The sequence below is a fragment of the Argentina silus genome (assembly GCF_951799395.1).
Source record: "Argentina silus genome assembly, chromosome: 18".
In the NCBI taxonomy this organism is placed as follows: Eukaryota; Metazoa; Chordata; class Actinopteri; order Argentiniformes; family Argentinidae; genus Argentina; species Argentina silus.
Genome location: NC_139672.1, coordinates 17,601,240 through 17,612,094, shown reverse-complemented (window position 1 = coordinate 17,612,094; position 10,855 = coordinate 17,601,240). Strand labels below are relative to the sequence as shown.

The following is a 10,855-nucleotide window of genomic DNA, read 5'->3' as shown; positions in this document are numbered from 1 at the left end:
GTTGTTCTGGTGAACATGACGACAGTAAACGTGTTGTTCTGGTGAACATGATGTGCCATTTGATCAGATTGCGTCCTATAAAGCTGTCAAGTAGTGTGTACATTTTCAGGTGAATTGCTACTGCCCCCTCGTGGTCAAATCTAAACAATACTCCGTGCATTGAAGGGCTAAAAAACAATTAGTTTCACAATTCACAATTTAGTATAGGGAAGCTAAATGTAGCAGAGTGTATTTAGGTCATTACTGATATTTGTGACTAAACACTTTTCAATCAGGCGTTCGGCGGAGACGCCGCAGCTGTCAGACCTGCGACGGGTCCTACCAGTGTTCCTCCAGCGAGCTGGCGCCTGTGCGGGTCATGAACCTCCTCTGATTAAACCTGAACATCATCAGCCTTTTATTAACGCAGAAACACCAACACCCGAGAGACCGCTTCTGGAGTTATGATGGGCGGTAGGTCGAGTACGATAGCCGCCGGTGTCTGCGGCGCCCTGTTCGTCGGATACTGCATTTATTTCGACAGAAAGAGACGGAGTGACCCCAACTTCAAGAACAGGCTGCGTGAACGTGAGTGTTGACCTCCCGTCGTCCGCCTCCCGGTTCCCCGGTGTTCCTCTCTCTCGGTTTGACCAGGAGACGCCGACGTTGGGGTTGGGGGGGGTTGGGGGGGTGGGGGGTAGCTGCGCATGAAAATGGCCAAGCAAGGCCGAACTGGTTTAGTTTCCCTGTTTAACGAGGCATTGGAGATAGAATGGTAGCTAATGGGATTCATTCATTGTCAAGCTAGCTCGTTAGCAACTCCACAACCCAACCCAACTCAAAGTGGCTGATCGCTCCTCAGCCCGCCGTGCGGCGCAGGGACATGCGCAGGGACATGCTCAGGGACATGCTCAGGGACATGCTCAGGGACATGCTCAGGGACATGCTCAGGGACATGCGCAGGAACATGCGCAGGGACATGCTCAGGGACATGCTCAGGGACATGCTCAGGGACATGCTCAGGGACATGCTCAGGGTGCGTTAGCGCCTCAACACTGCAACAGTTCAACTGATGAGCTAACTGCTCTTACGCAATCTAGACCAACCGTGCCAGCTAGCCGTCTTATCTTGATAGATAGGTCCACACAGGTAGCTCGCCAGACAAGATCTTAGCCTACTAATTAGGACCTACGGTCAGCTTTGGAACCTGAAATGTCGTCTTCTAGCCAGTAGACTTACGCTACCAGGCTTTGAGTGACAGCTGCTTGGCAGGGTTACACATGGTTCCTTACGGCCACCACCGTCAGAAGAAGGGCTTTGTCTGAGTGGCAGGTCAGTGTACCCGTTAGACCCAATCTTACGTCCCGAACCTGCCTGATACTGGCTTCTATCACCCGATCCTTTGGCCGTTAAATTTAAGTTTGTCAAATGAGGGACTTTTACTGTTTATTTTCTATGGTCTAAAGCATTGTATTGTTGAGTTGCCTCATGTTGTACATCTGCAATCCCAACGTAATCCATGTGTTGTGCTGATGCCCCATTCCAGGGAGGAGAAAACAGTTGGCTTCTCAAAATAAGTCTGGAATGTCAAAGGTGAGTAAGATCCTGTCTTCAACCACTATTAAAAAATATATATATTTTGTATTTAACCTTTATTTAACCAGGAAATGCCCATTGAGACACAATGTCTCATGCAAGGGAGACCTGGCCAGCTTGCAGCAGCAGTCAGTATAACATTACAACATTTAAAACATCCAACACAATCAGCCCAACAACATGACCTGGCCGACAGAAAACATTTACTCTCCTCCTGAATGTTTGAGTTTTGCATCGGAGTTTTAAACTAACTTAGGGGCACTAGTACACATAGGTGAAGCATACCTTGCAGACTATTCCCTGTCCCCCTGCTGCACAGTATGAAAAGGCAAGAATTGACAATGAATTGATATGAAATGACAAGTTGTCTTTATGGAACACACATGAAACACCAGCAACGTTATTGCAGTCAGTGCTTCTGTGTTCATATAGAGCCCTGAGTGCTGGAATGGCATATTATGACTCAGTCGTGTGTGTGTGTGTGTGTGTGTGTGTGTGTCCAGCTCCCAGACCTGAAGGATGCGGAGGCGGTCCAGAAGTTTTTCCTGGAGGAGATCCAGCTGGGAGAAGAGCTGTTGGCTCAGGGTGAAATATAAAATAATTATATATATATATTTACACACAATAAAATATCATCATAAAATATCTTTATTTCCTCACATAAAACATGACATGGTTAAATGCATAGTCGCTAGTGGAACGTCACAGACGAGCGCTTCAACGCTGACTGATTCCATTCGTGTGTCCGTCCGTCGCCTAGGAGACTATGAGAACGGCGTGGAGCACCTGACCAACGCCATCGCCGTGTGTGGTCAGCCCCAGCAGCTGCTGCAGGTCCTCCAGCAGACCCTCCCGCCCCCCGTGTTCCAGATGCTGCTCACCAAACTACCCACCATCAGCCAGGTACCTGACCCCTGACCTCTACTCTCTGACCTCAAACTACCCACCGTCAGCCAGGTACCTGACCTCTACTCTCTGACCTCAAACTACCCACCGTCAGGCAGGTACCTGACCCCTGACCTCTACTATCTGACCTCAAACTACCCACCATCAGCCAGGTACATGACCTCTGACCCCTATACTACCCACCATCAGCCAGGTAGGCCTGACCTCTGACCTTTACTGTCTGACCCCTGACCTCTACTCTATACTCTCACACCAAACTGCCCACCATCAACCAGGTAGGCCTGACCTCTACACCTGAGTCAGTGTAGCAGAGGTGGTTAGGAGTCATGCTGTCGTGAAGAGTAGCCCTGTCTGAGACATGTAAAACAGGATGTCATGTCAGAAGACCCGGGTTCAAACCCTGTCTGTCACATTGGTGCTGTGCAGAATTTGACTCTCTCTTTCTCTCTCTCTCCCCCCCTCCCCCCCTCTCTTCCCCCCCCCTCCACCAAACAGCGTATAGTGAGTGCCCAGAGCCTGAACGAGGATGATATAGAATAAGGAGAGGAGGACTGACATCATCAACGGAAGACCCTAACCCTAACCCCCCCCCCCCCCCTTCAGGACCCCGTGACCCCCCCACCTCCAGCCTGGGGCCCATTCAAGACGGTCAAACAGTTCCGGAACGTTCAGACAGAAGTGTGTTGTGTAGAACCAGGGGAGGCTGGCGAAGGTAGAAATCGGAGGACGGGGCTCGTTGTAATGCCTGGAACGGAATTAGGAATGGTATCAAGCATGTTGTGTTTTATGCCGTTCCTCATTCTGTTCCATGCATTACAATGAGCCCCATCCTCAGATTTCTGCCTCCGTCAGCCTCCCCTGTTGTAGAACGTGTGTGTGTGTGTGTGTGTGTGTGTGTGTGTGTGTGTGTGTGTGTGTGTGTGTGTGTGTGTGTGTGTGTGTGTGTGTGTGTGTCATGTAGATTAGGGAGTCATGTCCGCTGATTTATATGTGGCGTTTCTGCCTGTGACGTTTCGACCTCTCTGAATGCACCCCAGGTCACGAACAGTGTTTCACAACCTCTGGTTCTCAACCCCCCCCCCCCCCACGGCTCACCCACACACTCGACTGACACAGATGGCGTTCTCCAGTGCTAGTTTTAATATAAACAGTCCTTCAGAGCAGGGGAGGCTGGTGGAGGTAGGAATCGGAGGACGGGCTCATTGTAATGAATGGAATGGTATATGACACACACACACACACACCCCTCCACTGGCATGCCTGTCTCCACTAAATCCATTTGGATTTCAACCCAACACCCATTGTGTTTGATACCCTTCCTCATTCTGTTCCATGCATTACAATGAGCCCGTCCTCCGATTTCCACCTCCGCCAGCCTCCCGCGCTTCAGAGGAAGGCAGCCATAGCTGGGTGGTGGGTGGGGGCGAGAGATTGAGTCACAGGTCGTACCCCCTCGGCAGACATCAGCTTGTCCCTCTGAGGCTCCAAGGGAAATGTAGTCTTTACTCGTCTAGAAATGTAGTCTTACTCATCTCGCAATGTATTATTAGTTAACCAGTTTTTTTTACCCGCTTGGTCCTTCTACAAGGCCGTTGAAGATGATGCTGTTTTGCTTTTGTCCAAATGACAGAAGAACATGATCCCGTCCGACTCCTCCCACGTTCATGTGACCAATAGAATCCTGTTTTGCAACCAATCAGAGACAGACACCCGGTCAGAAAGAGGACATTTTATTGGATACAAATATAGTTAGAAAAAACAAGTCGTTTTTCTTCTTTCTTTCTTTTTCTGAACTGTAGCAAACAGGAATATACAGAGTGTTCCTCAGCGATCACAAACACAGCACCTGCCATGATGTCTCTGTCTCTACATAAAGTCTCAGTATCCAAACCTCTTTGTATCAGAACACAAGGCTGTACGCATATATCATATATCACATGTAGGGAAATGACAGGAGAAGTTAATTTGTCTTTTCCCCGACACTTCTTCAACATATTGTCTGTTATTGTTCTGTTTCCAGTCCAAACGAGACACTTCATGCGGCAGTTGAGTGTTGGTGTGTTGCGTTGTAAAGAGGTCATCCCTCTTTCTAAGAAATCTAAATAAAAAGTGGATGAAGCGCTGAGGTGCTGCTCGTGTTTCTCTTTTTTATTCTAATGTTTTATTTGAACAGGATGTTTCCTAAAGATGTTTGTCCATCTTAACTTCTTACGCCGGACGGGCCCATAATTGTTCCCAAATTCTGCTTTAATTAGATTATTGTTTACTTTATCTCCTTGTCATGTGTAGGATGTTATTCTGAACTATGATCTGAGCAGATCCACACACAACCTCAAGGTGTTACCTATCAAATGACATCCTGCTTTTACATCTGGTCATCCTATTTCTAATGTTATAAGCAGTTTAGTTTGGGTCTGTTTTTTAGGCGGGTAAATTAGTCAAATAGGGCCTTCAGCAGAACAAGGAAGCCTCTACTGTATTGGGATGCCCCCCTTCGTAGACACCATCTACCATCCTAGCCCTTTACCACAGGGACACACGGTGCAGTACAGGTGGTTCTCAATGCTGGAACGATGGATGACAAACAAAAACTCATCCCATGACAGATCTCCATTAAAGGGACAGTTCACTCAAAATTCTAAGTTCGTCCGACCTCCACAGCGGTCTAAAGCTAGGTGAAGATGAGAGAATTAGATTGGGATTTCCTTTAATAAAGGATTCAGCCGAGACATAGTCATTGTGAATGATACCCCAAAAAAAAAAAAAAAAACACAAAATTACAAAACAACAGTCCCAAAGCCACAAATCAGACAGACAGACAGACAGACATCACTTCATCAGATATGAATATTCTGGTTCCTCTTCCTGGGTTTCAGTTTCTTCTTGAGGGCTTTGTTCTTCTTCAGCTTCTTACTAGTGGGGTCGGCCATTTCCCCTGTGAAGGAGGGCCCAGAGGAGGAGGACCCAGCAAGTTTGGGAGACTTGCCTGGACTTTTCTGGAACGGCTTCCCCATAGGTTTGTTTCTGGGGCTCTGTCCCAGTCTGCCCTTCTTAGGCCCCCTCTCCACCTTCCCTGCACCCTTGTCTCCTCCCTCCTTCTCTGCACCTTTGTGAAGGCCCTTCCCAGTCCCCTTGGTGTGAGGGCCCTTCCCAGTCCCCTTGGTGTGAGGGCCCTTCCCAGTCCCCTTGGTGTGAGGGCCCTTCCCAGTCCCCTTGCCAGCGCCCTTCCCTCTCGGGCCTCTGTTGGCTCCTGGGTTCTTCTTCTCCTTTTCCTTCTTCACGGACCTCTTCACCCGGACTGACCGGCCCAGGAGCTTGGAGCTGTCCAGCTTCAGAGCCAGCTGGACCGCATCGATGCTCTGTGGGTCAGAGGAGGGGGACAGTCTGGTTAGCTGTCAGGGGTCTATACCAGCGGTTAGCTGTCAGGGGTCTATACCAGCGGTTAGCTGTCAGGGGTCTATACCAGCGGTTAGCTGTCAGGGTTCTATACCAGCGGTTAGCTGTCAGGGGTCTATACCAGTGGTTAGGGCAAGGGGGGGGGGTTGATACTCTGGGTCAGTGGAGGCAGAAATCGGTGTACCATTCCTCACTCCATGTATTACAATGAGCCCGTTCTCCCGTTTTTGTGTGTGTGTGTGCCTACCTCAAACAGGACGTAGCCGAAGCCCTTGCCCATGCCAGAGGTCTTGTCCCTCACCAGACGCACGGCCTCCACCTTCCCACAATCCTCAAAGTGCTGTCTCAGCGGCAGTTCATTCACCTCTGCAAGGCAACACATGACGTCACACGGGGGACGACACATGGGGGGGCGATGTCACACACGGGACGTCACACGGGGAACGTCACACAGGGCATGAGGGGGACAGCATTCAGAATATACCTTTCACATTTCTTAAAACTGCAATTCTATACAGCCTCTTTGAATAAAACCAAAGTTACTCACCAAATGGTAGGTTGCCAACAAATATGGATCTCTTGTGATCGTGCTGAAAGACAAACACAACATTTATATATTAGAATGTAAACCTGAACTACTAACGGTAGCGCTCACTACACAGGTAAGGTGGGGCTATTGTGAGTTCCTCCCAGGTGGAGGTGTTGTTGTGAGTTCCTCCAGGTGGAGGTGTTGTTGTGAGTTCCTCCCAGGTGGAGGTGTTGTTGTGAGTTCCTCCAGGTGGAGGTGTTGTTGTGAGTTCCTCCAGGTGGAGGTGTTGTTGTGAGTTCCTCCCAGGTGGAGGTGTTGTTGTGAGTTCCTCCAGGTGGAGGTGTTGTTGTTTATTCAGTTCCTCCAGGTGGAGGTGTTGTTGTGAGTTCCTCCAGGTGGAGGTGTTGTTGTTAAGGTGTTAAGGTCTTACTGAGGAGTGTTTGGCGATCCTGTCCACTCTGATGAAGAAGCCTTTCTCTATCTCCATACCGTTCCTGCAGGGAAACAAACATGTTAGTTGATCATAGTAGTTAGTTAGTTAGTTAGCTAGCTAGGTAGCTAGCTAGTCAGTTAGTTAGTTAGATAAATAGTATAAAGTATCGATGCCTGGCTTGTCTGTTTTAGTTTAATTCAACATTTAATTCAATCCAACGATCACTGGTTCCTCCACACCTCTCCAAGGCGTTCACCGCCCCCTCGTCCTCCTTAAACACGATGTACGCGTTGATGCTCTGCTTCTTAGGGTGGACCTTGCGCCTGGGGAGGGAGGAAGCAACGGGACTCAGTCAGAAAGGCCTGTATCATCCATCTCAGCCTCTGTCACCTCACTTTCCCTCACACCCTGGGTCCCAACACACATACCCAACAACTCACAACATTAGAGGATGAATATTTATTCCGCCTGGTCTTTCAGTTTCTAAGGGAACGCTGTTCATTCAGTTCAGCGTTTTAGTAAAGAGTCTGAAAACGTATTTGCATCTCATCTCATGTTAGACGCAGTATTCAAAACTCCCACTGGATTATCTCTCATTGCATCTACTAGAGATATTAAGGTAATAGAGATATTAAGCTAATAGAGATATTAAGGTAATAGAGATATTAAGTGCACATGTAAATTGTGCACAAGGGCATACTTCCAGGGAAAGGGGGTGCAGGACTGGGACACGGCGACAGGCAACATTTAATTCATAACAAGAGTCTTCATAACAGATTCATCACAGCAGCTGGAGAAGCCCACAGAGGCTAGCTTACACCCCACAGAGGCTAGCTTACACCCCACAGAGGCTAGCTTACACCCCACAGAGGCTAGCTTACACCCCACAGAGGCTAGCTTACACCCCATAACAACACTGGGAGACTTACTGAATGGCTGCTACCTTACGGGACATGGCCGGGTCCTCTCTCACCTGCAACAACATCACACGGTTAGTCTGACTGTCCAGGAGGGGATCACACACGTGTGCGTGTTCAGTATCTGGTGGTAAACGTGAGTGTTTGGCGTGTTGTCCTCCAGGGGAGGCTGGTGGAGGTAGAAATCGGAGGACGGCCGATGGATAGAGCCACCAGCCTCCCCTGGCATATTGTATGTGACAAATAGACAAATGGGACACACAAAGAGAGTACTTACCACAGATCGAAACCTGACACTGTCGATCGCACCCTGGTCCTTGAAGACCATCTGCAGGCGCTGAAAAGCACAAACGCAAACAGCTTGACTTCACGGCAAGCAGGGAGGAACAGTGCAGGTCAAACAGATGCTCCATTTACCTGAAAGGTAAGACCACTGAACCACCCCAGGCCATGGTGCTAGACCACTGGACCACCCCAGGCCATGGTGCTAGACCACTGGACCGCCCCAGGCCATGGTGCTAGACCACTGGACCCCCCCCAGGCCATGGTGCTAGACCACTGGACCGCCCCAGGCCATGGTGCTAGACCACTGGACCACCCCAGGCCATGGTGCTAGACCACTGGACCGCCCCAGGCCATGGTGCTAGACCACTGGACCACCCCAGGCCATGGTGCTAGACCACTGGACCACCCCAGGCCATGGTGCTAGACCACTGGACCACCCCAGGCCACTACTAGGTACTTTAAAATTGAATAAATAAAATAAAATAGGATCAGGTTGTTACCTTCTTCGTGCAGCTGACAGGCAGGTTGCCAATGAACACTGTCTTCCTGTCTTTGACCCTCTCCGCCGCTCTGTCCACGTTTGTTCTCTGTCGTTTATTTGGCCTGTCCTCCTCGTCCTCCATCACTCCTCCTGCCATCTCTGCAGATTTCCTCTTCTTCTTGGGTGTCTTTGGGACCTGTTCGTCTTCGTCTGCATTCTGTAAAGAACTTTCCCTGAGAGAGAGAAATAAATAGAGAGAGAGAAAGAGAGAGAGAGATCTTTGACATCACAACATTCTTATCAATCTCGACCCAAATGTTGCATCATTTCATCTCTGTCCCTCACCTGTCCTCCACCTTCAGGTCTGAGGCAGATTTCATCCTGGCCGCTTTCTTCTTCTGGTTCTTGCTGACCAGACCCTTCTGGGCGGCGCCATCGTCTTCCCTTACCTCCACCTTGGGCTGAGGCTACAGAACCAACCAGAACCACAGTAAACCAACCAGAACCACAGTAAACCAACCAGAACCTCCAGAACCACAGTAAACCAACCAGAACCTCCAGAACCACAGTAAACCAGCCTGTGGGTGTCTCTCTAGAACTGACTTTGTCCCCAGGCTGTTGCACATGGCGCATATATAAAAGAAGAACAACGACTCAAACCTGGCCTTAGTAGGAGTGCTCTCTTATGTACCTCTACCTCTACCTCTCTCGTGAGGGGGGGGGGTACAAAGGCATACTGCAAGAAAAGAGTGGAGAAAAGGGACACAGCAGTAGAGGCTGGTGGAGGTAGAAACCGGAGGACGGGCTCATTGTAATGCATGGAACGGAATGAGGAACGCCCAATTACGGGCCCATCCTCCGATTACTACCTCCACCAGCCTCCCCTCCTCCCCTGGGACACGTGGCCGTGCTTACCTTGGGTGCAGGGATGAAGAGCGGCGTGTCGGCTGAGGGTTTGGTTTGGAACAGGGCTGACAGAGACCCAGCGCTGGAGGAGGCCTCCTGAGGGAACAGGCTGCCTGACACAGATCCAACCACATAGTCCACAGGCTCACTGAGGAGAAACATGAACGGACAGGGTTAGAACAGCCCTAACCCTCTAACCCTAACCCTAACCCTTGCGCCAGCCCTAGCCCTAAACCTCGACCCCTAACACTCTAACCCTAAACCTCTAACCCTAAACCTAGCCCCAGCTCTAACCCTAACATTCTAACCCTAACCCTAGCTCCAGCCCTAACACTATCTCCTACATGTCATATTGTTTACTTGTAACAGCATCAAGGGAAGAATGATGAACAAACCTCGTTTCACCAGGATCCTTTTTCATGGTCGGTTCACTTTTTCAATCACTCTCGAAAGTTGGTTCCAGCTGTTTTAAATTATGAGATTATTCTGGTAAAAACGTACGTTTACCGTAGAAATAAGATATCATACAACTTGGAAGCACAGAGCAGTAATAAACATTGCTAGTAGTAAACAACTGTCTACTCCACACTGGTGCAAACCCGTTTTCTCACGTTTTCACTCCATGTATATCAGTCCGTCACCTAATGTCTTCCTACCGAGTATGGGAGAATTGCCAAAGGGTTCCTAGCTGGTTAGCTAAACGGATTCGTAACAGTTTTAGCGCACCGTGCTTCAAACCTAAATTCATATCCTAATATGTTATTGATCGCATTGACGTTATGCATAGCTAACAATAGAACAAATTGAACGTATTGTCGACAACTTGCTGTTATTGTTAGGTTTTTTTTGTGCACCATCAAACTCGGTCACGTCCTGCCAACAAAAAGCGGTTGCTGCGCAATACGAATACGTCCGTCACTTTGCACCTCTTGGCTCTCCGTAGCTTAGGTTTCTCCAAAACTACGGTCGGTTCGGTGTTTGGGATGAACAAACTTGGATTTTTCCTCTTTGGGAATAGGATTTGTAACGGTTACTCTGTATAGTTGATGTATTTTCACTTGTTACATGCGAAGATGCAGTCATAAAGCTACCGTCATCCGTGGGAGGTTGATTTAACGCAGCAGAGTGACCCGAGCCTCGGTCAGCAGCGCACTGGCGCATCAGCCACCTAGCTAGCTAGCTAGGTCGCTACATTTGAACACTTGTTTTTTTGTGTGTTTCGTGTTGCCTTTGGGTCAGTGATGTTCAAAGTTTCTCTACAAACCGTTGGGCTTTTGCTGTTGCTGTGGCTGTTCTTCGGGGACTTTGTTATGGGTTGGTTTCAAAACAGCGTCAAAACCAAGACGCAGAAGAACGAATATTCCAGTAGAAGTACTCCTGACAGCCAGGATCAGAGCTGTTTCTGTCACGTAAGTACTGTAAAACTA

At 49.0% G+C, this 10,855-nt stretch overlaps 3 protein-coding genes across 6 annotated transcripts in view; 2 read left to right on the top strand and 1 right to left on the bottom strand.

Moving 5' to 3' along the window:
• Positions 1–339: 339 nt before the first annotated feature.
• On the top strand, positions 340–4,604 carry tomm20b (translocase of outer mitochondrial membrane 20b). The gene is made up of 5 exons (XM_083689893.1): positions 340–567; positions 1,526–1,572; positions 2,079–2,160; positions 2,336–2,478; positions 2,977–4,604. Exons 1-5 carry the CDS (start codon positions 444–446, stop codon positions 3,019–3,021), a joined length of 441 nt encoding a protein of 146 aa, XP_083546019.1. The 5' UTR covers positions 340–443; the 3' UTR covers positions 3,022–4,604.
• A 149-nt stretch (positions 4,605–4,753) lies between these two features.
• rbm34 (RNA binding motif protein 34) lies at positions 4,754–10,046 on the bottom strand. Its single transcript, XM_083689892.1, has 11 exons — positions 9,824–10,046; positions 9,438–9,576; positions 8,868–8,989; positions 8,542–8,755; positions 8,034–8,093; positions 7,769–7,812; positions 7,079–7,162; positions 6,837–6,900; positions 6,425–6,467; positions 6,125–6,243; positions 4,754–5,840 (listed from the first exon to the last, which is right to left on the bottom strand). Exons 1-11 carry the CDS (start codon positions 9,847–9,849, stop codon positions 5,319–5,321), a joined length of 1,437 nt encoding a protein of 478 aa, XP_083546018.1. The 5' UTR covers positions 9,850–10,046; the 3' UTR covers positions 4,754–5,318.
• Positions 10,047–10,410: 364 nt separating this feature from the next.
• The window catches only part of ero1b (endoplasmic reticulum oxidoreductase 1 beta), a 15,692-nt gene continuing 15,247 nt past the window's right edge, over positions 10,411–10,855 (top strand). For all 4 annotated transcript variants that reach the window (XR_014554739.1, XM_083690120.1, XM_083690118.1 and 1 more), the window contains exon 1: positions 10,411–10,837. Coding sequence is in view for 3 of the 4 variants with exons in the window: in XM_083690120.1 (XP_083546246.1) it covers positions 10,670–10,837 (168 nt within the window). In the remaining variant the exon portion in view is untranslated. The remainder of the gene's footprint in view (positions 10,838–10,855) is intronic.

What these genes read in the sequence shown, in the direction of transcription:
- tomm20b (XM_083689893.1), top strand. Translation starts at nt 444, where the DNA reads ATGATGGGCGGTAGGTCGAGTACGATAGCCGCCGGTGTCTGCGGCGCC. An exon ending in AGAAGAGCTGTTGGCTCAGG is followed by an intron (nt 2,161 to 2,335) that starts GTGAAATATAAA and finishes TCCGTCGCCTAG; the next exon opens with GAGACTATGAGAACGGCGTG. An exon ending in AACTACCCACCATCAGCCAG is followed by an intron (nt 2,479 to 2,976) that starts GTACCTGACCCC and finishes TCCACCAAACAG; the next exon opens with CGTATAGTGAGTGCCCAGAG.
- rbm34 (XM_083689892.1), bottom strand. Translation starts at nt 9,849, where the DNA reads ATGAAAAAGGATCCTGGTGAAACGAG. An exon ending in CTGTCAGCTGCACGAAGAAG is followed by an intron (nt 8,094 to 8,541) that starts GTAACAACCTGA and finishes TGTGCTTTTCAG; the next exon opens with CGCCTGCAGATGGTCTTCAA. An exon ending in GTGTCAGGTTTCGATCTGTG is followed by an intron (nt 7,813 to 8,033) that starts GTAAGTACTCTC and finishes ATGTTGTTGCAG; the next exon opens with GTGAGAGAGGACCCGGCCAT.